This window comes from Pristiophorus japonicus, chromosome 22 (assembly GCF_044704955.1).
Source record: "Pristiophorus japonicus isolate sPriJap1 chromosome 22, sPriJap1.hap1, whole genome shotgun sequence".
NCBI lineage: Eukaryota > Metazoa > Chordata > Chondrichthyes > Pristiophoridae > Pristiophorus > Pristiophorus japonicus.
Window position 1 is genome coordinate 66,029,684 of NC_091998.1, and position 27,673 is coordinate 66,057,356.

General features: G+C 47.4%; 1 protein-coding gene across 14 annotated transcripts in view; it reads right to left on the bottom strand.

The window, feature by feature from the left end:
* LOC139235126 (ankyrin-1-like) overlaps window positions 1–27,673 on the bottom strand; it is a 303,602-nt gene that overhangs the window by 51,936 nt on the left and 223,993 nt on the right. For all 14 annotated transcript variants that reach the window (XM_070866335.1, XM_070866331.1, XM_070866326.1 and 11 more), the window contains 2 exons: window positions 27,382–27,513; window positions 24,703–24,846 (listed from right to left, as the gene is read on the bottom strand). In XM_070866335.1, the coding sequence (XP_070722436.1) occupies window positions 24,703–24,846; window positions 27,382–27,513 (276 nt within the window). The remainder of the gene's footprint in view (window positions 1–24,702; window positions 24,847–27,381; window positions 27,514–27,673) is intronic.

The following is a 27,673-nucleotide window of genomic DNA, read 5'->3' on the forward strand; positions in this document are numbered from 1 at the left end:
CATGGATGAACTACAACAATTGTACATTCCTGTCTGTCGTAAAAATAAAAAAGGGAAGGTGGCTCAACCGTGGCTATCAAGGGATAGCATTAAAGCCAAGGAAGTGGCATACAAATTGGCCAGAAATAGCAGAGAACCCGGGGACTGGGAGAAATTTAGAACTCAGCAGAGGAGGACAAAGGGTTTGATTAGGGCAGGGAAAATGGAGTATGAGAAGAAGCTTGCAGGGAACATTAAGACGGATTGCAAAAGTTTCTATAGATACGTAAAGAGAAAAAGGTTAGTAAAGACAAACGTAGGTCCCCTGCAGTCAGAATCAGGGGAAGTCATAACGGGGAACAAAGAAATGGCGGACCAATTGAACAAGTACTTTGGTTCGGTATTCACTGAGGAGGACACAAACAACCTTCCGGATATAAAAGGGGTCGGAGGGTCTAGTAAGGAGGAGGAACTGAGGGAAATCCTTATTAGTTGGGAAATTGTGTTGGGGAAATTGATGGGATTGAAGGCCGATAAATCCCCAGGGCCTGATGGACTGCATCCCAGAGTACTTAAGGAGGTGGCCTTGGAAATAGTGGATGCATTGACAGTCATTTTCCAACATTCCATTGACTCTGGATCAGTTCCTATGGAGTGGAGGGTAGCCAATGTAACCCCACTTTTTAAAAAAGGAGGGAGAAAGATAACAGGGAATTATAGACCGGTCAGCCTGACATCGGTAGTGGGTAAAATGATGGAATCAATTATTAAGGATGTCATCGCAGTGCATTTGGAAAGAGGTAATATGATAGGTCCAAGTCAGCATGGATTTGTGAAAGGGAAATCATGCTTGACAAATCTTCTGGAATTTTTTGAGGATGTTTCCAGTTGAGTGGACAAGGGAGAACCAGTTGATGTGGTATATTTGGACTTTCAGAAGGCTTTTGACAAGGTCCCACACAAGAGATTAATGCACAAAGTTAAAGCACATGGGATTGGGGGTAGTGTGCTGACATGGATTGAGAACTGGTTGTCAGACAGGAAGCAAAGAGTAGGAGTAAATGGGGACTTTTCAGAATGGCAGGCAGTGACTAGTGGGGTACCGCAAGGTTCTGTGCTGGGGCCCCAGCTGTTTACACTGTACATTAATGATTTAGACGAGGGGATTAAATGTAGTATCTCCAAATTTGCGGATGACACTAAGTTGGGTGGCAGTGTGAGCTGCAAGGAGGATTCTATGAGGCTGCAGAGCGACTTGGATAGGTTAGGTGAGTGGGCAAATGCATGGCAGATGAAGTATAATGTGGATAAATGTGAGGTTATCCACTTTGGTGGTAAAAACAGAGAGACAGACTATTATCTGAATGGTGACAGATTAGGAAAAGGGCAGGTGCAAAGAGACCTGGGTGTCATGGTACATCAGTCATTGAAGGTTGGCATGCAGGTACAGCAGGCGGTTAAGAAAGCAAATGGCATGTTGGCCTTCATGGCGAGGGGATTTGAGTACAAGGGCAGGGAGGTGTTGCTACAATTGTACAGGGCCTTGGTGAGGCCACACCTGGAGTATTGTGTACAGTTTTGGTCTCCTAACCTGAGGAAGGACATTCTTGCTATTGAGGGAGTGCAGCGAAGGTTCACCAGACTGATTCCCGGGATGGCGGGACTGACCTATCAAGAAAGACTGGATCAACTGGGCTTGTATTCACTGGAGTTCAGAAGAATGAGAGGGGACCTCATAGAAACGTTTAAAATTCTGACGGGGTTAGACAGGTTAGATGCAGGAAGAATGTTCCCAATGTTGGGGAAGTCCAGAACCAGGGGACACAGTCTAAGGATAAGGGGGAAGCCATTTAGGACCGAGATGAGGAGGAATTTCTTCACCTAGAGAGTGGTGAACCTGTGGAATTCTCTACCACAGAAAGTTGTTGAGGCCAATTCACTAAATATATTCAAAAAGGAGTTAGATGAAGTCCTTACTACTAGGGGAATCAAGGGGTATGGTGAGAAAGCAGGAATGGGGTACTGAAGTTGCATGTTCAGCCATGAACTCATTGAATGGCGGTACAGGCTAGAAGGGCCGAATGGCCTACTCCTGCTCCTATTTTCTATGTTTCTATGTTTCTCTGTTTCCCCACTGACACCTGGGAGGTCCCTGGCCAAAGACCGCCCCTAAGTGGAGAAAGTGCATCCGGGAGGGCGCTGAGCACCTCGAGTCTCATCGCCGAGAGCATGCAGAAATCAAGCGCAGGCAGCAGAAAGAGCGTGCGGCAAACCTGTCCCACCCTCCCCTAAACTCAACGACTATCTGTCCCACCTGTGACAGGGACTATGGTTCTCATATTAGACTGTTCAGCCACCTAAGGACTCATTTTTAAGAGTGGGTAGCAAGTCTTCATCGATTCCAAGGGACTGCCTATGATGATGATGATGATGATGATGATTCAAGAAGTGCAGGCTGCCTTTAGGAAGTGCAGGCCAGCTTTAAGTGGTGCTGGCCCCGCATGAACTTGGGTCTCCTGCTGAGTATTCAGCCACCCAGCAGCACGGTCAGTGCTGGGCTGAACACTGCGATCATGGAAATGAGCAGCACAAAGTTCATGAGCTGCCTGCATTCTTCCGAACGGGTGTGGATTGAACGGGTTGACGCATTTCTAGACTCTAGAAACCAAAATTATAATAATGAATGGTCAGCACGGATTTCAAAATACTTAAGGGGCACAGTCTCAGGATAAGGGGTCGGCCAATTAAGACTGAGCTGAGGAGGAATTTCTTCACTCAGAGGGGGTGAATCTTTTGAATTTTTGGATATTAAGGGAATCAAGGGATATGGAGATCGGGCGGGAAAGTGGAGTTGAGGTCGAAGATCAGCCATGGTCTTATTGAATGGGGGAGCAGGCTCGAGGGGCTGAATGGCCGACTCCTGTTCCTATTTCTTAAGTTCTTAAAAGAGAATATCTTGCTTGACTATCACTGAATTCTTTGAAGAGGTAACAGAGAGTAGACAGAACCTTTGTGAAAAGTTTTGATAGAGCAGATACAGAGAGAGAATTTCCACTTGTGGGGAAGAGCAAAATGAGAGGCCATCAATATTAGATGGCCCAGAAATCCAATAGAGAATTCAGAAGAAACTTCTTTACCCAGAGTGGTGAGAATGTGGAACTCGCTGCCACAGGGAGGGGTTGAGGCGAATAGTATCGATGTATTTAAGGGGAGGCTGGACAAGTATATGGGGGAGAAGGGAATAGAGGGTTATGCTGATAGATTTAGATGAGGAAAGACGGGAGGAGGCTCGAGTGGGGCATAAACGCCGGCATGGACTGGTTGGGCCGAATGGCCTGTTTCTATGTTATATATTCTATCTATGTAATAGACAACTACAAAAACATGCATTTATAAAGCATTTTTTAAACATAGAAAAATAGCCCGAAGTGTTTCAAAGAGGGAAGAGGGAGTAGATTATAAGCCACTGTGGAAAAGTTAGAGGAAGTGATCATCCATTGAGTGGAAGACCTAGATTTTGAGAATGCTTTTGAAGGTAGAGAGATAATTGGGAGTTGTGGGGTTTAGGTTTAGGGAAGCAGTGCCAGAGACTAGGCCCAAAGGTTCAGCCAGCTGATTATGGAGCAGAGAGATCAGGGATACACAGAAGACCAGAGACAGAGGCCGGAGGACTCCGGAGAGGAACTGAGACTGGAGGATGCTATCAAGGGTCGGAGAGGGTGAGGCCCTTGATTTATAGATGCCGAGAAGGACTTGATGCACTGAGAGATAATCGGACTGATGACCTGAAATCCTTTATAACTGCGGCTAGGTTTGAACTCTAACGGGCAGAAATCCGCTCGCTCGCTGGAAAGGGTGGGAGCAGGGCCGTTAAAGGGGGTCGGAGCCGCGAGCACCAGTATTCGCACCGCTCGGCACATTCAGTGTTACCGGTGTCGGCAGCTTTGACCAGTACCCAACCGGGAGCACCGAGCCGGTATGCAACGCCCTCGGTTTCGACAGCGCTCATGTTATAGCGCCTCCTAGTGGGGCCGCCTGGGTAAGCGGGCGGTCGGAGCTGTCCTGGTGGCGGTGCAGGAGGGAATGAATACATCGGGTAAGTGTTTTTCTTTTTGCGATTTATGTTTAAGTGGGGTGAGCAAGGTATTGGGAATGTTGCTTGTGGTTTTTTTGCCAATTGTTTCTTTTTCCAGGGAAACCTCTCTGAGGGCGCTCCGAGGCTGGTGCGTTAGCTCGGGATTTTCAGTAGCTCAGCCAGCCTAGCGCCCTGAGAGAGGTGTATAACGCCCCCCATAGCGCTCCACCCCACACTCAGGGCAAAATTAACGTCCCGCCGCCATTAGCGCCCCAATCAGCCTCCAACCGAATTTCCACCCATAGACTTTGAAGGAAAAGGATCTCCTCATCCAATCCAGTTAAGTTCCATAGCTAAACTATTGACATTTAAACTGGATGTCACTAGAAGTGTTTAAACTGTCCAAAATAAAGGGTCAGAATTTACAAATCAACTAGCACTAAAAAAGAAATGAGTTCCAATAATTTTAGATCTGAAAGCTGACATTAACAGTTGCTTGGAGGCACAGTTGGTAGGGTTTCGGTTATGGATAGGGTTAGGGTTAGGGTTAGGGTTAAGGGTTAGGGTTAAGGATAGGAATAGGGTTAGGGTTAGGGTTAGGGATAGGGATAGGGATGGGGATAGGGATGGGGATGGGGATAGGGTTAGGGATAGGGATAGGGATTAGGGTTAGGGTTAAGGATAGGGATAGGGTTAGGGTTAGGGATAGGGATAGGGATAGGGTTGGGGTTAGGGATAGGGATAGGGTTAGGGTTAGGGTTAGGGATAGGGTTAGGGTTAGGGATAGGGATTAGAGATAGGGTTAAGGATAGGGATAGGGATAGGGTTAGGGTTAGGGTTAGGGTTAGGGATAGGGTTAGGGTTAGGGTTGGGGTTAGGGTTAGGGTTAGGGATAGAGATAGGGATAGGGATAGGGTTAGGGTTAAGGTTAGGGTTGTGTTGGGGTACAATGGGCAGTGTTGAGAATCCACCTTCCAACACTCTAAGAAGAAGGTCTGAAGGTGTTGCACTTGTCCATCAGGCTGCTGCAAAGCCGAAATAATGATTGTGTGTTCGGATTGTGAGGAAGCTCTTGGGGAGCGGGAACAAGTACAAGGCCAATGCTTCATCTGTTGAAGAGCAGCACCCCCATCAACTCAGCGTGGTGTCCTCAGCAATAATTCTCGCTACCCTCATCATCATCATCATAGGCAGTCCCTCAGAATCGAGGAAGACTTGCTTCCACTCTTAAAATGAGTTCTTCGGTGGCTGAACAGTCCAATATGAGAGCCACAGTTCCTGTCACAGATGGGACAGACAATGGTTGAAGGAAAGGGAGGGTGGGACAGATTTTCCGCATGCTCTTTCTGCTGCCTGCGCATGATTTCTGCATGCTCTCGGAAACGAGACTCGAGGTGCTCAGCGTCCTCTCGGATGCACTTCCTCCACTTAGGGTCTTTGGCCAGGGACTCCCAGGTGTCGGTGGGGATGTTGCACTTTATCAGGGAGTTTTTGAGGGTGTTCTTGTAACGTTTCCTCTGCCCACCTTTGGCTCGTTTGCCATGAAGGAGTCCCAAGTAGAGGGCTTGCTTTGGGAGTCTTGTGTCGGGCATGCGGACAATGTGGTCTGCCCAGCGGAGCCGTGGTCAGTGCTTCGATGCTGAGGATGTTGGCCTGGTCAATGACGCTAATGTTGGTGTGTCTGTCCTCCCAGGGGATTTGTAGGATCTTGCGGAGACATCGTTGGTGGTATTTCTCCAGCGACTTGAGGTGTCTACTGTACATAGTCCATGTCTCTGAGCCATACAGGAGGGCGGGTATCACTACAGCCCTGTAGACCATGAGCTTGGTGGTACAGCACTAGCACACACCAGGTCACACAGGGGCAAAAAGATCCCTTCTGTACAGCTGCAATATCCACCTGATATGCAGATGTTGCTGTCTCCGGCAGTAAAACTGCTCGTCTTGCTCTCAAGTGTCACGGACTGCACTGGACACAGACAGTGTACCTGTCTCTCAGCCTTCGTAGAATGGAGTCAGTGTTGAGAAATACAGTCCCAGACATGAGCAGGCCAGAAGCCAGAAGCTCCCGGCTTCTCAGGCCATGCAACTTGATGCCACTGAATATTTCTGGGACTGAGCTTACAGTCGCTTTTAGCATTGATGTTAACGTTGGTTGCACTGGAATTGGCAAGACCACAAGCACATGAAGTAAGAGGTTACAGAAGTGTGACACAGTTCGAGCCAGGTTTGAGGAAATGCAGCTAATATTACAGGTGGAGATGAAATAGGCGCTGATTGGTCAAGAACTGCTGCATATCCTGAATCCCCTGTCAGACATGCTGCTGTGATATTCATTGAGTTGGTGAGAGGGGAGCGACCTGTCAAAAGCCCAGCGGGAGATCGAGAGCCAGCGGCAGTTGGTGAGAGGGGAGCGACCTGTCAAAAGCCCAGCGGGAGATCGAGAGCCAGCGGCAGTGGGTGAGAGGGGAGCGACCTATAAAAGGCCCAGCGGGAGATCGAGAGCCAGCGTACCGGTGCAGCTACAGCGGGAGAGAAAGCAAAATAGAAGTAGAAAGTAATCAAAAAGTGACGTCACAGCCAATGTGGTAAGTGATTGGCTGGTGATTGGTGAGTAGCTTTTCTTTTCTTTTTTATATCAGTAAGTGAACTGCAACATTGTTATTACCAATTTAAGTGTATCTAAGGTTAAGGCATGACAGGAGAGCTCGGCCATGTGATATGCTCCTCCTGTACCATGTGGGAACTTGGGGACACTTCCGGTGTCCCTGGGCGCTACGTGTGTGGGAAGTGTATCCGCCTCGAGCTCTTGACGGTCCGCGTTGCGGAATTGGAGCTGAGGGTGGATTCACTCTGGAGCATCCACGATGCTGAGAATGACGTGAGTATCATGTGTAGTGAGTTGGTCTTACCGCAGGAGAAGGGTCCACAGCCAGATAGGGAATGGAAGACCAGCAGGAAGAGCAGTGCAAGAAAGATAGTGCAGGGGTCCCCTGTGGTCATCCCCCTGCAAAACAGATACACTGCTTTGAATACTGTTGGGGAGGATGACTCATCAGGGGAGGGCAGCAGCAGCCAAGTTCATGGCACCGTAGGTGGCTCTGCTGCAAAGGAGGACAGGAAAAAGAGTGGGAGCGCGATAGTGATAGGGGATTCGATGCTGAGGGGAATAGATAGGCGTTTCTGCGGACTCAACCGAGACTCCAGGATGGTATGTTGCCTCCCTGGTGCAAGGGTCAAGGATGTCTCGGAGCGGGTGCAGGACATTCTGAAATGGGAGGGAGAACAGCCAGTTGTCGTGGTGCACATTGGTACCAACGACATAGGTAAAAAAAGGGATGAGGTCCTACGAAAAGAATTTAAGGAGCTAGGAGCTAAATTAAAAAGTAGGACCTCAAAAGTAGTAATCTCGGGATTGCTACCAGTGCCACGTGCTAGTCAGAGTAGGAATCGCAGGATAGCGCAGATGAATACATGGCTTGAGCAGTGGTGCAGCAGGGAGGGATTCAAATTCTTGGGGCATTGGAACCGGTTCTGGGGGAGGTGGGACCAGTACAAACTGGACGGTCTGCACCTGGGCAAGTCCGGAACCAATGTCCTTGGGGGAGTGTTTGCTAGTGCTGTTGGGGAGAAGTTAAACTAATATTGCAGGGGGATGGGAACCTATGCAGGGAGACAGAGGGAGACAAAAATGAGGCAAAAGCAAAAGACAGAAAGGAGATGAGGAAAAGTGGAGGGCAGAGAAACCCAAGGCAAAGAACAAAAAGGGCCACTGTACAGCAAAATTCTAAAAGAACAAAGGGTGTTAAAAAAGCAAGCCTGAAGGCTTTGTGTCTTAATGCAAGGAGTATCCGCAATAAGGTGGATGAATTAACTGTGCAAATAGATGTTAACAAATATGATGTGATTGGGATTACGGAGACGTGGCTCCAGGATGATCAGGGCTGGGAACTCAACATCCAGGGGTATTCAACATTCAGGAAGGATAGAATAAAAGGAAAAGGAGGTGGGGTAGCATTGCTGGTTAAAGAGGAGATTAATGCAATAGTTAGGAAAGACATTAGCTTGGATGATGTGGAATCTATATGGGTAGAGCTGCAGAACACTAAAGGGCAAAAATCGTTAGTGGGAGTTGTGTACAGACCTCCAAACAGTAGTAGTGATGTTGGGGAGGGCATCAAACAGGAAATTAGGGGTGCATGCAATAAAGATGCAGCAGTTATAATGGGTGACTTTAATATGCACATAGATTGGGCTAGCCAAACTGGAAGCAATACGGTGGAGGAGGATTTCCTGGAATGCATAAGGGATGGTTTTCTAGACCAATATGTCGAGGAACCAACTAGGGGGGAGGCCATCTTAGACTGGGTGTTGTGTAATGAGAGAGGATTAATTAGCAATCTCATTGTGCGAGGCCCCTTGGGGAAGAGTGACCATAATATGGTGGAATTCTGCATTAGGATGGAGAATGAAACAGTTAATTCAGAGACCATGGTCCAGAACTTAAAGAAGGGTAACTTTGAAGGTATGAGGCATGAATTGGCTAAGATAGATTGGCTAATGATACTTAAGGGGTTGACTGTGGATGGGCAATGGCAGACATTTAGAGACCGCATGGATGAATTACAACAATTGTACATTCCTGTCTGGCGTAAAAATAAAAAAGGGAAGGTGGCTCAACCGTGGCTATCTAGGGAAATCAGGGATAGTATTAAAGCCAAGGAAATGGCATACAAATTGGCCAGAAATAGCAGCGAACCTGGGGACTGGGAGAAATTTAGAACTCAGCAGAGGAGGACAAAGGGTTTGATTAGGGCAGGGAAAATGGAGTACGAGAAGAAGCTTGCAGGGAACATTAAGGCGGATTGCAAAAGTTTCTATAGGTATGTAAAGAGAAAAAGGTTAGTAAAGACAAACGTAGGTCCCCTGCAGTCAGAATCAGGGGAAGTCATAACGGGGAACAAAGAAATGGCAGACCAATTGAACAAGTACTTTGCTTCAGTATTCACTAAGGAGGACACAAACAACCTTCCGGATATAAAAGTGGTCAGAGGGTCTATTAAGGAGGAGGAACTAAGGGAAATCTTTATTAGTCGGGAAATTGTGTTGGGGAAATTGATGGGATTGAAGGCCGATAAGTCCCCAGGGCCTGATGGACTGCATCCCAGAGTACTTAAGGAGGTGGCCTTGGAAATAGCGGATGCATTGACAGTCATTTTCCAACATTCCATTGACTCTGGATCAGTTCCTATCGAGTGGAGGGTAGCCAATGTAACCCCACTTTTTAAAAAAGGAGGGAGAGAGAAAGCAGGGAATTATAGACCGGTCAGCCTGACCTCAGTAGTGGGTAAAATGATGGAATCAACTATTAAGGATGTCATAGCAGCGCATTTGGAAAATGGTGACATGATAGGTCCAAGTCAGCATGGATTTGTGAAAGGGAGATCATGCTTGACAAATCTTCTGGAATTTTTTGAGGATGTTTCCAATAAAGTGGACAAAGGAGTACCAGTTGATGTGGTATATTTGGACTTTCAGAAGGCTTTCGACAAGGTCCCACACAGGAGATTAATGTGCAAAGTTAAAGCACATGGGATTGGGGGTAGTGTGCTGACGTGGATTGAGAACTGGTTGTCAGACAGGAAGCAAAGAGTAGGAGTAAATGGGTACTTTTCGGAATGGCAGGCAGTGACTAGTGGGGTACCGCAGGGTTCTGTGCTGGGGCCCCAGCTGTTTACATTGTACATTAATGATTTAGACGAGGGGATTAAATGTAGTATCGCCAAATTTGCGGATGACACTAAGTTGGGTGGCAGTGTGAGCTGCGAGGAGGATGCTATGAGGCTACAGAGTGACTTGGATAGGTTAGGTGAGTGGGCAAATGCGTGGCAGATGAAGTATAATGTGGATAAATGTGAGGTTATCCACTTTGGTGGTAAAAACAGAGAGACAGACTATTATCTGAATGGTGACAGATTAGGAAAAGGGAAGGTGCAACGAGACCTGGGTGTCATGGTACATCAGTCATTGAAGGATGGCATGCAGGTACAGCAGGCGGTTAAGAAAGCAAATGGCATGTTGGCCTTCATAGCGAGGGGATTTGAGTACAGGGACAGGGAGGTGTTGCTACAGTTGTACAGGGCCTTGGTGAGGCCACACCTGGAGTATTGTGTACAGTTTTGGTCTCCTAACTTGAGGAAGGACATTCTTGCTATTGAGGGAGTGCAGCGAAGATTCACCAGACTGATTCCCGGGATGGTGGGACTGACCTATCAAGAAAGACTGGATCAACTGGGCTTGTATTCACTGGAGTTCAGAAGAGTGAGAGGGGACCTCATAGAAACGTTTAAAATTCTGACGGGTTTGGACAGGTTGGATGCAGGAAGAATGTTCCCAATGTTGGGGAAGTCCAGAACCAGGGGTCACAGTCTAAGGATAAGGGGTAAGCCATTTAGGACCGAGATAAGGAGAAACTTCTTCACCCAGAGAGTGGTGAACCTGTGGAATTCTCTACCACAGGAAGTAGTTGAGGCCAATTCACTAAATATATTCAAAAGGGAGTTAGATGAAGTCCTTACTACTCGGGGGATCAAGGGGTATGACGTGAAAGCAGGAAGTGGGTACTGAAGTTTCATGTTCAGCCATGAACTCATTGAATGGCGGTGCAGGCTAGAAGGGCTGAATGGCCTGCTCCTGGCACCTATTTTCTATGTTTCTATGTTTCTATGACTCATAGGGACTCAATGCAGCTATGTTCTATATATATTTATCAATTTGCAATGAAAAAATACCTATATTCAATCAAGTAGCAATAAAGAAATCAATGCAATGTATATCATCATCGGCATCACAGGCAGTCCCTCGAAATCGAGGAAGACTTGTTTCCACCCTAAAAGTGAGTTCTCAGGTGGCTGAACAGTCCAATACGGGAATTACAGTCTCTGTCACAGGTGGGACAGACAGTGGTTGAGGGAAAGGGAGGGTGGGACTGGTTTGCCACACGCTCCTTCCGCTGCCTGTGTTTGATTTCTGCATGCTCTCGGCGATGGGACTCGAGGTGCTCAGCCCCCTCCCGATGCTCTTCCTCCACTTAGGGTGGTCTTTTTAACAGTTTATCAGCTTTTTAACGGACTGTAATGTGTGAACCTGCGAGTATGCTCACAGGTTTGTAGAGCTGTTGCATTGTGAGTGGCTTAGCCAGTCACATGAGGTTCACAAGACTCAATAAAACCCCAGTCAGTTGGGTCTAGTTCATCCACGATGAGGTATGCAGTTGTGAGCCTGGTGGATGAACTGGTAATGTGTGGTGTGATTGTTAAACCTTTGTTAATAAACCAACTAGTTCTTAATAGCAATGTGTTGCGATTAATCCTTAAGCAAAGAACCCATGAAGCAAATACATTACACAGACCATAGTTTCTTTTGGCACGCTGCCTCACCTCATACTGTCCCTTGCTACACTGAACCCAATGGGAAACACTGTTACTCCGTTACTCAAGTGAGATACAACTGTGCAGCGAGTAGACTAGCTTCCCGTACTCCAACTGGTCTCAAAGTACCAGGTTGGATAGGGATGAGAGCGAGCACTTTGTTGGTATCTGGAGCTTCCTTCAAATTATGTCATAAGAACATAAGAAATAGGAGCAGGACTCGGCCATTTGGTCCCTCAAGCCTGCTCCGCCATTCAATAAGATCATGGCTGATCTGATCCTGGCCTCATCTCCACTTCCCCGCCCGCTCCCCATAACCCTTGACTCCCTTATCGTTCAACATTCATTGATCTCGTAAAACCCTGAGTCTTCATTTTATTGACTATTAAAGATCCTGAGAAAATGAGTTTGGCCCCATCGATCCATGTCCACAGGACAAAGATATATCTGATTGCCAGATGTTCCTAGTTTGAGAATGTCCCTCTGAAAGACAAAAGAAAGCTAGGATATATCATGGTGTGTGCCCTAACTCGTACCGGGACTGAGGTGCATTTACAGGCTAACAGCAGAGAGAAAGGCTGTGACTAGCCAATATCAAGGCTGATTGGGGCCGGAGTGGGGGCTTACTCTGCGCAGTAAACGTAGAGGATCGTGTGATCAGATTTGTTGGCCGAGCTCCTGCAATGTGTCGTTCAACATCACTGCACTGGCACAGCATCTGATCAACCACTGGATGTAAAACAACAGGTGGCCACTAGAGGCATAAGCGATGCGTCTATCAGCACCACCATTGGCTCCGTATTGTGTTTGGTGCAACTCACATCCTTTAGGTTTGGTCTCAATGTTTACAGCCTTCGCTTTCAGTGATAAATGCACATCTATGCCCAAACCTATTGCAGGAAAATCTTTTGTCCATAGTTGTAGTGTATGCACCTGTGAGTATGGTTTGTAGAGCTGTCGATTAATATTGTTTAAAGTTTAATTTGTTTAATTGCCGGTTTTAGTGCCTCCCCCCTTTTAGCCAGGGGCCACTTGTATAATTTGTGTTTTTACTGCCCTAAAAAAAAACAAAAAAAGGGGGCACTTGAAAAGTGTTTGGAGTGTGCCCGCCCCCTTTAATCAGGGGGCACTTGATTATTCGTTAACAACTAAAGAGTTGTCGAGCTGTGCATTGTGAGTGGCTGAGCCAGTCACCTGACATTCACAAGACTCAATAAAACCCCAGCCAGTTGGGTTCGGGGGATCCATGATGAGGTGGCTGGTTGTGAGCCTCGTGGATGAACTGGTAATGTGTAGTGTGATTGTTAAATCTTTGTTAATAAACTAACTAGTTCTTAATAGCAATGTGTTGCTATGAATTCTTAAGCAAAGAACCCATGGAGCAAATACAATACAACATGTGGTTAATTAATAAAGAATTGGGGGCAACCATTTACAGTTGCAATGCAATTCCTAAATTACCAACTTTAGTGAGTCAGTGAGGGCTAAGAATGGATCACAAGGCAAAGAAAGCCATAAGGGCTAGACATTCTCAGAGGAATGGCATCTCAAGAAAGATCATGGAACATAAGAATGGCTTACTGTGTTTTTTGGTCTTGGTACCAGTAGTGATATTATTGTAGATTGTAGGAGAAATTGGAGGACAATTGTAGGATTGATGTGTGGCTCAGTGAATATAGGATACAGGAAGGGAGATCCTTTACAGTCCAGGACCAAAGGGGCTGATTTTAAGTTACCAAAATCGGCGTTGAGGGGACGGTAATGACCCCAAAATGGGGTTGGTGGCCTCACCACCTGACGCTAAGGCTGCAGCGACATTCTTCGGTCTCCCCCACCCACCCTGAAAACTTACCTGCAGCTGCCACATGGTGTCCCAACTAGATGACATTGCTGTGGCCCAGAACTGGTGAGCTGCCTCAGGATGTCCGTTTGACATTAGCAGCTCACTGGTCAGATTCGAATGATGCCGGCAGGGGGGGGGGGCCCTCAGAAATCTCAGCGGCCCCTTCACCACCGGAATGGGTTGGCAGTCGGCTGGCACGCTCGACTGGTTGACCGCCCAAAAGTCAAAGTCTACCCCAATGTTTGCTAAAGATGGAATGGCTCCCGGGGCGACGCCTCCTTTCTTTCCCATGACCTGACTTACGCAGCACTTGTGATGGATGCTTTGAGTAAAAGAATATTATTTTCTGCTTCAATGACATGAAGAAGGAATAGCCACATGTGAAATGACACAACACACAGCACCACATGCACAGCAAACAGAACACCATTTCCCCCAAACAATAGATTTTCAATAAACACAGGCGATCGAGCCAGAGGAGAAAAGTCCGGTAAAACATTAATTTGCTTTTCAGGACTTCCGAGTTTCCAAAGGCTACCCTGGAAACAGAATTTCTTCCTGCTGTCACGCAGGTTAGAATCGGGCAGAGACACTCCATCTCCTGCACGCAAACCTCCAATTTAAGGTTAACCTTGGCATGGAGTGTGTGTCTGTGAAGGGCCTCGTGTCCTCTTGCTGCTGGTGCAGAGGAGGAGGAGGAGGAGCTGACCGATTCAGGTCAATGAGAAAGGTCGACCACACTCAGGATGTACCCAAGGTGATAGCTGCGTCCAGCCATTCAGGAACTGTTCAATTTGAGTTGCGGGCATTGGAAGAGACAAATAGAATGGTCTTCAAATTAACATAAATCGAAACACTTCCTTCTGACTTGCCTGTTTTAGAAAGATGTGCCATGTGACACTAATAATTTGGCAAAGTGTGTCTGTCACTCTGGATTCTTGCTCAAGTCCAGGTTTTGTGTTGGACAGAGTTGATTTCTTTTTGATGGCTGCCCATTCTAAATGATGTTTACATTAAAGCATAATTCAGTCACATGCAAGCAACTTTCAGCTTCCAATATTAATTTCATTGAATGGATGACATCTCTTTCAGTATTCCTAGGGAAATTATGTCTGGTAAAATATGGCATTTGGGATAATGAATCCATCCCTTTTATCCAAGGCATGGGGATCATTTTCAGATCAGTTCCCTATCTGTACAATTTTAAGAACAACTTACACAAATTTCGTGGGCTGCTCCAATTCTAAACCATCCCCTTTCCCCACCCACCAGGACCTGATTCCATCACGGAGCTTGTTTCCTCATGGGGGATTGGTTAGACAGCAAGAATCTCTGTGCAGGCCAGGCCACAGTGCTTTTGCAATTATTGACAATACTGGTGTACAAAAGTTCAATTTTGGGTATGTTTGACATCAGATGAGATGGGGAGCGGGCAGGGAAGTGGAGCTGAGCCCATGATTAGATCAGCCATGATCTTATTGAATGGCGGAGCAGGCTCGAGGGGCCAAATGGCCGACTCCTGCTCCTATATCTTATGTTCTTATGAAACCTTTCTACGCTGTCCATCACTAAGACTGCCTATTTCCACCTCTGCAACATTACCCATCTTGGCTCCTGCCTCAGCCCATCTGCAGCTGAAAACCTCATCCATGCTTTTGATACCTCCAGATTTGAGTATTCCAACGCTTTCCTGACCAGCCTCCCATCTTCCACCCTCCATAAACCTGAGCTGATCCAAAACTCTGCTTCCCGTGTCCTAACTTGCACCAAGTCCCATCACCCATCGCTCCTGTGCTCACTGATCTACATTGGCTTCAAGTCCACCAACGCCTCGAATTAAATATTTTCATCCTCGTGTTCAAATCCCTCCGTGGCCTAGCCCCTCCCTATCACTGTAACCTCCTCCAGCCCTCCAGCACAAGAAAATCTAGGCTGACATTCCAGTGCAGTGCTGAGGGAGTGCTGCATTGTCGGAGGTGCCGTCTTTCGGATGAGACGTTGGGCCCAAGTTTCGGCCTCAGTTGCTCCTGATTTTTTGGAGCAACTGGTGTAGAACGGAGTAGCTTAGAAATTTAAATTCTCAGCATTTAGTTTGTTCCAGTTCTAGTCAGTTAGAACAGTTTCACTTTGGAACAGAATTTTTTTTTCAAAAGGGGGTGTGCCGGCCACTTACACCTGTTTTCAAAGTTTCGTCAGTGAAAACTTACTCCAAACTAACTTAGAGTGGAGTAAGTGAAGATTTTTGTACGCTCGAAAAAACCTTGTCTACACTTTAGAAAATCAGGCGTAGGTTACAAATCAGGCGTAGGGAATGGTGGGGGGGGTTTAAAGGGAAACACTTCAGTTTTATAAATAAAGAGCCATCATCAATAATAAATGATAAAAACATCAATAAATCAACCAATAAATCAATCAAAAAAAATTAATAAGAAATAATTTTTTTTTTAAATCAATAAATAAAACATTTTTTAAATCAATAAATAAAACATTTTCTACTTACCGACTGCGGCACCGGGAGCCCTCCAACAGCGTGCTGGGATGCCCCCCCCCAGTGTGTCTCTGTCAGTGTCTCTATCTCTCTGTCTCTCTGTGTCTCTCACTCTCTGTCTGTCAGTGTCTGTGTTTCTGACAGCGAGGGGAGGGGGAGGATAGAGGGAGAGAGTGGGGGGGCAAGGGGAGGGGAGGGAGGGAGGCAGAGGGGGAGGGATGGGGAAGAGAAGGGGGAGGGAGGGGGGAGAGAAGGGGGAGGAAAAGGGGAAGGGGGAAAGGAGAAGGGTGGGGGGGAAAGGAGAAGGGTGGGGGGGGAAAGGAGAAGGGTGTGGGGGGAAAGGAGCAGGGTGGGGGGAAAGGAGAAGGGTGGGGGGAAAGGAGAAGGGGGGGGGGAAAGGAGAAGTGGGCGAGGGGAGGCTGAATGGGCCGGGCCCGGCCGGGCAAAAGACTTCGGGCAGGGCCCGTCCCCAGCACCAGATTTACAGGTAGGTGGCGTTGGGTTGGGTCGGGTCCGGGGTCGGGAGCGCCGGTCGGGTCGGGGTCAGGAGCGCGGTGGGAGGTCGGATCGGGTCGGGTCCTGGGAGGAGGGGGAAGGAGGGAGTGCGGGTCGGGTCGGGGAGAGAGGTCGGGTTGGTTCGGGTAGAGGGGGGGGGGGGGGAGGGAGGGAGCGCGGGTTGGGTTGGGTCGATTCGGTGCGTGTTGGGGGCGGGGGGAGGGAGGTCAGGTTGGGTCCGGTCCGGTCCGGGTGGCGGGGGAAGGGTCGGGAGCGCGGGTCGGGTCGGGGGGGTGGTGGGAGGGAGGTCGGTTCGGGTCGGGGGGAGGGAGGGGGAGGTCAGGTCGGGTGGGGGAGCGCGGGTCGGGTCCGGTCCGGGTGGGGGGGGAAGGTCGGGAGCGCAGGTCGGGTCGGGAGGGTGGTGGGAGGGAGGTCGGTTCAGTTCGGGTCGGGGGGGGAGGGAGAGGTCAGGTCGGGGCGGGGAGCGCGGGTCCGGTCCGGTCTGCGGGGGGGCGGGAAGCGGGAGTCGAGTCGGGAGGAAGCAGGAGCTGGGCGTGGGAGGAGCCTTATTCACGCAGCCCCAGTGAGGCCATTCGGCCAGGGCTAGGGGCTGTGTGCTTCGGGCCCCGCCCACACAGTTTTGGGCGCCTGGAGCTACTGCACATGCGCGCCCACTGTAGCACGCATGTGCAGAGAACCCGGCACTGTTTTCAGCGCAGTGATGTAGCTCCGCCCCCCACAGCTCATGCTGCGCTGCGCCCGGCTACAGAGGACATGCAGGGAGCCGGACAATCTAAGTTTTTTTTAGGCGCACTTTGTGGCGCGAAAACCGGGCGTCCAGGTCGGGGCTGCGCCGTTCTAGGCCCGGCCCGAAACTTGGGACCGTTAAACCGAGGCCCCGTCTGCTCTCTCAGGTGGACGTAAAAGATCCCACGGCACTATTTCGAGGAAGAGCAGAGGAGTTATCTCCAGTGTTCTGGCCAATATTTATCCCTCAATCATCATAACAAAAAAACCCCAGATAATCTGGTCATTATCACATTGCTGTTTGTGGGAGCTTGCTGTGCGCAAATTGGTTGCTGCGTTTCCCACATTGCAACAGTGACTACACTCCAAAAGTACTTCATTGGCTGTAAAGCGCTTTGAGACGTCCGGTGGTCATGAAAGGCGCTATATAAATGCAAGTCTTTCTGTCTTTCTTTCTTTGCCAGTCCTGCACAACCCGGGACCGACTTTTTCAACGAAACTGTGAATGGGCCGCGCACCCAAAATAAAATAATAGGGAACATTGTGTACACCCTCCGACGTCTCTGCGCTCCTCCAATTCTGGCCTCCTGCGTATCCCCGACTTCCTTTGCCCCATCATCGGCTGTCTAAGTCCCAAGCTCTGGTACTCACTCCCTAAACCTTTCCATCTCTCTTTGCTCTCCTCCTTTAGGACGCTCCTTAAAACCTCTCTCTCTCACCAAGCTTTCAGTCACCTGCCCTAATATCTCCTTCTTTGGCGGTGTGTATTTTTTGGGGGATTACTCTCCTGTGAAGCGCCTTGGGACTTTTTACTACGTTAAAGGCGCTATATAAATGCAAGTTCTGGCAGAAGAAATAAAATGATATTCTTGCTTGGGAGTATGTGGAATCCTTCCGTGATTCCCAGTATATGTGCTGCGGGCAAATTTATGTTAAGAATGGAGAGATAGCGCAGCTGGAACAATTGTCAAATTCTAGTTGTGGTACTGGAAGGCAAGGAGACATTGCGTGTGAGCGTGCCCGGCTGCAGTTGATAGGAGCTGTATGGGCTTGTCGTTAGTTCATTAGATTGCACCATCCTTTGGGTAATGGAGAGGTCTATAGTCCGAACTGGTTGCTGTCTGTGACTTGTACTGGCCAACAGAACAGCAGCAGCGACCTTCCAAAGTAATCCATTAAAGCAAATTACTTTGCATACATTTTGACGTGATAAGACATTGTCATCTTTTGTTGAGTGAAAGAGGCTCCATGAGGGGAAAAGGCCAAGAAAGTTTTCATGGGGTTTCTTTAACGTACTTTTAGGATTACCAAAAGCCATAAATAGTGCTAGAGTTTGGTACAAAAGGAATTTTTCCCCACTCTGTGCATTCAGGATTAGGAGTGTAATCTGCTATCCAATAGTTCCCTAGGAAAATACTCTCTAGCCTGAGATGTAGAGATGGAGGCAATGGACATGCAATGCAAAGATGGCACAAAGCCAGATATCAACATGACATCAGAGGTCAGAGGTGGAGAGGTGACAGAAAGTTTAAATAGTTTCACCTTTGGCACAGGAAGTAAACTGCTGACAACCAGAAGAAAATGTTTGACAAACACAGAACAATAAGAATTCAGCTGTAAACACAAAGGTTACTTCAGGTTGCTTTACCGTGTGTCAATGTGATCCCACTTTAGGCTGCAGCGATATTGAGTGGCTGAAGTGAGCAGTCCAGATTGGTTAAAATGACCCCGACATGGACTGAAGCATCTGCATGTGCTCCAATTATTTAATATGTGTTACCATCGACAAGATGCACTGCAGCAACTCGCCAAGGCTTCTTCGGCAGCACCTCCCAAACCCGCGACCTTTACCACCTAGAAGGACAAGGGCAGCAGGCGCATGGGAACACCACCACCTCCACGTTCCCCTCCCAGTCACACACTATCCTGACTTGGAAATATATCGGCCGTTCCTTCATCGTCGCTGGGTCACAATCCTGGAACTCCCTCCCTAACAGCACTGTGGGAGCACCTTCACCACACGGACTGCAGCGGCTCAAGAAGGCGGCTCACCACCACCTTCTCAAGGGGCAATTAGGGATGGGCAATAAATGCCGGCCTTGCCAGCGACGCCCACATGCCAGGAACGAATTTTAAAAATCATTAACCGGCAAAGTTAAATCCACATGGGACTGAATGGGAAATAAGTTCATGCTCATGGTTTTATCTCAGTCGAGGTATTGAGATGTGGAATACGCCACAACATCCCAACTGCATACAAACACACTGAGCATCAGGGCACTTTTTCCGAATTAAACCTGCCTGCAGATGCTTTCAATAATCAGTATGAGTGGATTATCGGATAGAATACAAGGAGCTGGATTTGGTTATAAGATGATCTGCTTAACCTGTTGCCGGAGACGGTGACACTCATTGCTTAGAGTGAAACAGATTGATAAGTTTCAATAGACTGGAGTTAGGCTTTAGTTGGAAGGGAGCTTAAATGCACGTCAATAATGTATTGCTTAGAGAAAATATTCTTGATTTGCCAAACCAGTATCTTAAAACAATGAATTGCCAGATCTGCTCAACACACGGTGGGAGTCCAGACTGGTGTTCTAATGCTCCATACATGAATAAGAATTATGACACTGGAACATGTCCCTGTCTTATCACTTGGCAGGACTACAATGCGAAATGAGTCCACAAATAGGTTGGAAAATTGCAGACGACCCTTGTGAGCTCCTGCTTTGTTAGAGCTTTTGTATTAGCATGGATAGAGAATTGGCTGGCGAACAGAAAGCAGAAAGTCGGGATAAATGGGTCCTTTTCGGGTTGGAAATTGGTGGTTAGTGGTGTGCCACAGGGATCGGTGCTGGGACCACAACTGTTTACGATATACATAGATGACCTGGAAGAGGGGACAGAGTGTAGTGTAACAAAATTTGCAGATGACACAAAGATTAGTGGGAAAGCGGGTTGTGTAGAGGACATAGAGAGGCTGCAAAGAGATTTGGATTGGTTAAGCGAATGGGCTAAGGTTTGGCAGATGGAATACAATGTCGGAAAGTGTGAGATCATCCACCTTGGGAAAAAAAACAGTAAAAGGGAATATTATTTGAATGGGGAGAAATTACAACATGCTGCGGTGCAGAGGGACCTGGGGGTCCTTGTGCATGAATCCCAAAAAGTTAGTTTGCAGGTGCAGCAGGTAATCAGGAAGGCGACTGGAATGTTGGCCTTCATTGCGAGAGGGATGGAGTACAAAAGCAGGGAGGTCCTGCTGCAACTGTATAGGGTATTGGTGAGGCCGCACCTGGAGTACTGCGTGCAGTTTTGGTCACCTTACTTAAGGAAGGACATACTGGCTTTGGAGGGGGTACAGAGACGATTCACTAGGCTGATTCCGGAGATGAGGGGGTTACCTTATGATGATAGATTGAGTAGACTGGGTCTTTACTCGTTGGAGTTCAGAAGGATGAGGGGTGATCTAATAGAAACATTTAAAATAATGAAAGGGATAGACAAGATAGAGGCAGAGAGGTTGTTTCCACTGGTAGGGGAGACTAGAACTAGGGGGCACAGCCTCAAAATACAGGGGAGCCAATGTAAAACCGAGTTGAAACATAGAAACATAGAAAATAGGTGCAGGAGCAGGCCATTCAGCCCTTCTAGCCTGCACCGCCATTCAATGAGTTCATGGCTGAACATGCAACTTCAGTACCCCCTTCCTACTTTCACGCCATACCCCTTGATCCCCCGAGTAGTAAGGACTTCATCTAACTCCCTTTTGAATATATTTAGTGAATTGGCCTCAACTACTTTCTGTGGTAGAGAATTCCACAGGTTCACCACTCTCTGGGTGAAGAAGTTTCTCCTCATCTCGGTCCTAAATGGCTTACCCCTTATCCTTAGGCTGTGACCTCTGGTTCTGGACTTCCCCAACATTGGGAACATTCTTCCTGCATCCAAACTGTCCAAACCCGTCAGAATTTTAAACGTTTCTATGAGGTCCCCTCTCACTCTTCTGAACTCCAGTGAATACAAGCCCAGTTGATCCAGTCTTTCTTGATAGGTCAGTCCCACCATCCCGGGAATCAGTCTGGTGAATCTTCGCTGCACTCCCTCAATAGCAAGAATGTCCTTCCTCAAGTTAGGAGACCAAAACTGTACACAATACTCCAGGTGTGGCCTCACCAAGGCCCTGTACAACTGTAGCAACACCTCCCTGCCCCTGTATTCAAATCCCCTCGCTATGAAGGCCAACATGCCATTTGCTTTCTTAACCGCCTGCTGTACCTGCATGCCAACCTTCAATGACTGATGTACCATGACACCCAGGTCTCGTTGCACCTTCCCTTTTCCTAATCTGTCACCATTCAGATAATAGTCTGTCTCTCTGTTTTTACCACCAAAGTGGATAACCTCACATTTATCCACATTATACTTCATCTGCCACGCATTTGCCCACTCACCTAACCTATCCAAGTCACTCTGCAGCCTCATAGCATCCTCCTCGCAGCTCACACTGCCACCAAACTTAGTATCATCAGCAAATTTGGAGATACTACATTTAATCCCCTCGTCTAAATCATTAATGTACAATGTAAACAACTGGGGCCCCAGCACAGAACCCTGCGGTACCCCACTAGTCACTGCCTGCCATTCCGAAAAGTACCCATTTACTCCTACTCTTTGCTTCCTGTCTGACAACCAGTTCTCAATCCACGTCAGCACACTACCCCCAATCCCATGTGCTTTAACTTTGCACATTAATCTCCTGTGTGGGACCTTGTCGAAAGCCTTCTGAAAGTCCAAATATACCACATCAACTGGTACTCCTTTGTCCACTTTATTGGAAACATCCTCAAAAAATTCCAGAAGATTTGTCAAGCATGATCTCCCTTTCACAAATCCATGCTGACTTGGACCTATCATGTCACCATTTTCCAAATGCGCTGCTATGACATCCTTAATAATTGATTCCATCATTTTACCCACTACTGAGGTCAGGCTGACCGGTCTATAATTCCCTGCTTTCTCTCTCCCTCCTTTTTTAAAAAGTGGGGTTACATTGGCTACTCTCCACTCGATAGGAACTGATCCAGAGTCAATGGAATGTTGGAAAATGACTGTCAATGCATCCGCTATTTCCAAGGCCACCTCCTTAAGTACTCTGGGATGCAGTCCATCAGGCCCTGAGGATTTATCGGCCTTCAATCCCATCAATTTCCCCAACACAATTTCCCGACTAATAAAGATTTCCCTCAGTTCCTCCTCCTTACTAGACCCTCTGACCACTTTTATATCCGGAAGGTTGTTTGTGTCCTCCTTAGTGAATACTGAACCAAAGTACTTGTTCAATTGGTCTGCCATTTCTTTGTTCCCCGTTATGACTTCCCCTGATTCTGACTGCAGGGGACCTACATTTGTCTTTACTAACCTTTTTCTCTTTACATACCTATAGAAACTTTTGCAATCCGCCTTAATGTTCCCTGCAAGCTTCTTCTCGTACTCCATTTTCCCTGCCCTAATCAAACCCTTTGTCCTCCTCTGCTGAGTTCTAAATTTCTCCCAGTCCCCAGGTTCGCTGCTATTTCTGGCCAATTTGTATGCCATTTCCTTGGCTTTAATACTATCCCTGATTTCCCTAGATAGCCACGGTTGAGCCACCTTCCCTTTTTTATTTTTACGTCAGACAGGAATGTACAATTGTTGTAATTCATCCATGCGGTCTCTAAATGTCTGCCATTGCCCATCCACAGTCAACCCCTTAAGTATCATTAGCCAATCTATCTTAGCCAATTCATGCCTCATACCTTCAAAGTTACCCTTCTTTAAGTTCTGGACCATGGTCTCTGAATTAACTGTTTCATTCTCCATCCTAATGCAGAATTCCACCATATTATGGTCACTCTTCCCCAAGGGGCCTCGCACAATGAGATTGCTAATTAATCCTCTCTCATTACACAACACCCAGTCTAAGATGGCCTCCCCCCTAGTTGGTTCCTCGACATATTGGTCTAGAAAACCTTCCCTTATGCACTCCAGGAAATCCTCCTCCATCGTATTGCTTCCAGTTTGACTGGCCCAATCTATGTGCATATTAAAGTCACCCATTATAACTGCTGCACCTTTATTGCATGCACTCCTAATTTCCTGTTTGATGCCCTCCCCAACATCACTACTACTGTTTGGAGGTCTGTACACAACTCCCACTAACGATTTTTGCCCTTTAGTGTTCTGCAGCTCTACCCATATAGATTCCACATCATCCAAGCTAATGTCTTTCCTAACTATTGCATTAATCTCCTCTTTAACCAGCAATGCTACCCCACCTCCTTTTCCTTTTATTCTATCCTTCCTGAATGTTGAATACCCCTGGATGTTGAGTTCCCAGCCCTGATTATCCTGGAGCCACTTCTCCGTAATCGCAATCACATCATATTTGTTAACATCTATTTGCACAGTTAATTCATCCACCTTATTGCGGATACTCCTTGCATTAAGACACAAAGCCTTCAGGCTTGCTTTTTTAACACCCTTTGTCCTTTTAGAATTTTGCTGTACAGTGGCCCTTTTTGTTCTTTGCCTTGGGTTTCTCTGCCCTCCACTTTTCCTCATCTCCTTTCTGTCTTTTGCTTTTGCCTCATTTTTGTCTCCCTCTGTCTCCCTGCCTAGGTTCCCATCCCCCTGCAATATTAGTTTAACTCCTTTTCTTCTCCCAGAGGGTTGTGAATCTGTGGAATTCTCTGCCCAAGGAAGCAGTTGAGGCTAGCTCATTGAATGTATTCAAGTCACAGATAGATAGATTTTTAACCAATAAGGGAATTAAGGGTTACGGGGAGCAGGCGGGTAAGTGGAGCTGAGTCCACGGCCAGATCAGCCATGATCTTGTTGAATGGCGGAGCAGGCTCGAGGGGCTAGATGGCCTACTCCTGTTCCTAATTCTTATGTTCTTATGTTCTTATGAGATCCTTTTGAAAACACGGTCATGACGATGAAGGAAGGGTCAGAAGAATGAGAGGTGATCTTATTGAAACTTATAAGATAATGAGGGGGCTCGACAAGGTGGATGCAGAGAGGATATTTTCACTCATGGGGGAAACTAAAACTAGGGGACATAGTCTCAGAATAAGGGGCAGTCCATTTAAAACCATGATGAGGAGAAATTTCTTCTCTGAGGGTTGTAAATCTGTGGAATTCTCTGCCCGAGAGAGCTGTGGAGGTTGGGTCATTGAATATATTTAAGGCTGAGATAGACAGATTTTTCAGCGATAAGGGAGTGAAGGGTTATGGGGAGCAGGCAGGGAAGTGGAGCTGAGTCCAAGATCAGATCAGCCATGATCTTATTGAATGGCAGAGCAGGCTCGAGGGGCCGAATGGCCGACTCCTGCTCCTATTTCTTATGTTCTTATGACTGTAACGCCATCATACCGAGAAAAACACAAATGCATCCAGTATGCAGGCAGCTGAATATTGGCGATTCAATTGTTTCAGGCACTACGGTTGGCTTACTGCACTGTGCACCTTTAAAGGATGACACTGTACTTCACACCGTTCTTATATGGGGATTGGTGACGAGAATTTCTGGCTTGCAAGCGAAGTACAGGTAAGAAGAGACCAAGAACAGCTCACGGATTAGAAATATATTGTTCATGCTTACCATTGACAGCAGGAGACAAGCTATGGTCTCGTTCCGCATGCCTCTTATTCCCTTTCAGATTCCGACTGTTTATATTGGACCCTTCCAGCATACTCACTATGTCGTTCCGGTCAATATTCTTCAGAGCTGAATGTAAGCTTTCCACTAACAAGATAGAAGTATCAGGTCAATACCGTGAAAGAGAACCATGCTTAGATCTTTCGTTGCACTCATTTATCGGCAGAGTTCAGAACATTAAGAACTTTTTGGAATTGAAAGAATTCATCTCTTTTTACACTCACTCACCAGATCGCTCAGTCCCCTCTCTCCAGAAACCCATTCTTGAGCCTTTAGCACTTTCCGCTTCAATGGCCTTCTCTGGGTATTATTCATAAACTTTATACTTCTGCCTGACTTTTTAAACTCTACTTGTTGCTAACCCCTTCTTCTCTTCCAACGTTCATCCATCACCTAAATCCTCATTGTTACACCTCCGAATAGCACCTCATGAGACAGTCCTAACTGGCCGACCCCTTATTCTGAGATTGTGCCCCCTAGTTCTAGATTCCCAGCCAAAGGAAACATCTTCTCAGCATCTACCCTGCCAAGCTCCTTAAGAATTTTACATAGTTCAATTAGATCACCTCCCATTCTACTCAACCTCTCCTCATAGGGCAATCCCCTCATCGCAGGAACCAGTCTGGTGAACCTTCATTGCACTCCCTCTAAGGCAAGTATGTCTTTCCTTAGGTAAGGAGACCAGAACTGTGCACAGCGCTCCAGGTGTGGTCTCACCAATGCCCTGTATAATTGTAGTAAGACTTCTTTACTCTTATACTCTAATCTCTTTGTAACAAAAGCTAACATACCACTTGCTTTCCTAATTGCTCACTGTACCTGGACATTAACTTTCTGTGATTCATGTACAAGGACACCCAGGTCCCTCTCAATGTAAACATTTCCCAGTCTCTCGCCATTTAAAAAATATTGCATGCTCACAGGTATGTAGAGCTGTTGTATTGGGAGTGGTTTAGCCAGTCACCTGATGTTCACAAGACTCAATAAAACCCCAGCCAGTTGGATCCAGATCATCCACGATGAGGCAGGTGGTTGTGAGCCTAGTGGATGAACTGGTAGGGGTTCAGTTTGATTGTTAAACCTTTGCTAATAAACCAGCTCGTTCCTAACAGCAAATGTGTAGCTGTGAATTCTTAAGCCAAGAACCCATGAAGCAAATACACTACAATCAGCAAATGTGGATACATTACACTTGGTCCCCTCATCTAAGTCATCAATATAGATGGTTGAGATCATGTCAGTCTACATTTATTCTTTTAGACATCAATACAGTTCCCAACCAAATATCTATTCCGTTCCTTTCTTGACATGGAAGCAACTGCATTAGCTGGGAGTCACTTTTACATTCTTAGGGCTCAATGTTCCCCAGTAATTTGCGCTGGTTTTTTTGGAGCAGGCTGCTCTTTTTGGCCGAAGTTGAAAAGCCACAGTTTGCCCGATCAATTTGCATCAGCGTAACGCAGTTAGTTCCGATTTTTTAAGTCAGTTTTTTTTTCAGCAAAAGGGGATGTAACCTGCCACCCGTGTCAATTCTGGCCATTTAGGCAAGTTTGGCCAGCTGAGAGTTACTCCACTTCTGCTTAGGCCGGCGTGTGGCCTCTGCAGAAAAACCTTCCGGAGAGTTAAGGGAATCGGCGCAGGTAAGGGAATGGGCCCAGGTAAGGGAATAGGCCCGGGTAAGGGAATGGGCCCGGGTAAGGGAATCGGGCCAGGTAAGGGAATGGGCCTGGGTAAGGGAATGGGCCCGGGTAAGGGAATGGGCCCGGGTAAGGGAATGGGCCCGGGTAAGGGAATCGGGCCAGGTAAGGGAATGGGCCCGGGTAAGGGAATGGGCCCGGGTAAGGGAATGGGCCCGGGTAAGGGAATGGGCCCGGGTAAGGGAATGGACGCAGGTAAGGGAATGGGCCCGGGTAAGGGAATGGGCGCAGGTAAGGGAATCGGCCCGGGTAAGGGAATGGGCCCGGGTAAGGGAATGGGCGCAGGTAAGGGAATGGGCCCAGGTAAGGGAATGGGCCCGGGTAAGGGAATCGGCCCAGCAGATGCCCGGACACACTAAAAGAATCGAAGAACACATAGCAGCAACTTACCTCCAACGCCGCCCAAGGCTGTCCGGCCCCATTCTCGGTCCCCGGTTCACTCACCCACACATACACACAAGAGAGGCTGACCGGTCCGGACTGGCAAGCCCTTCGGGCGGGGTTGGAGGTAAGTTGCTGCTCTGTATATTTCAATTCTTTTAATGTGTTGGGAGCTGGCTGTATGCTTCACTTTGCAGCCTCAGCTCGCATTGTGTCCCTGGTTACCAAGGCAACCCGATCTTTTTGGTGCAGATCAAGGCTCCATCTCCAAAACTAAAGGTCGGGTTACCTCAGGCCAAAATGAAGAAATCCAACGGGGAAACTTCGAACATTTTTTTTTGGCGTACTTAGGCCCTAAAAAAATCGGGCGTAACTCTTCAAGTACGCCAAAAAAATGCTTTGGGGAAAATTGAGCACTTAGTCTTGTCCAGAAAAATTAGGTCTCCTTTAAATTCTGCCGTTTTAGAATTGCGTTTCTTTTTATGCAATTTGCCACTTGGCTTTTGCAAATGTAGCCATGGCCCAGGTTGTATTTTCAACCTACTTTTGGCTCTCTTTCCCTCATGGCTGGCCCACAGGTTGAGAAGTGCAGCACTCTGCTCGAGCAACGAGTTGGGATTCTCCACTCGGATCTTGTTGATGTCGTCCACGGAGAATTGTAGCTCTCTTGCCAACTCTGCAAGCGACAGGCGGAGATGAAGTTAGTTCTGTAATATACATGGCGTTGTAGCCATTGGTGTTTTATGAGAATAAAACAGGGTCAGGTCACCTGACAGGCTTCCTGAAGTTATCAGCCATCTTAAAACCTTTGTGTTTGTGAGCTCGTACCGGAAATA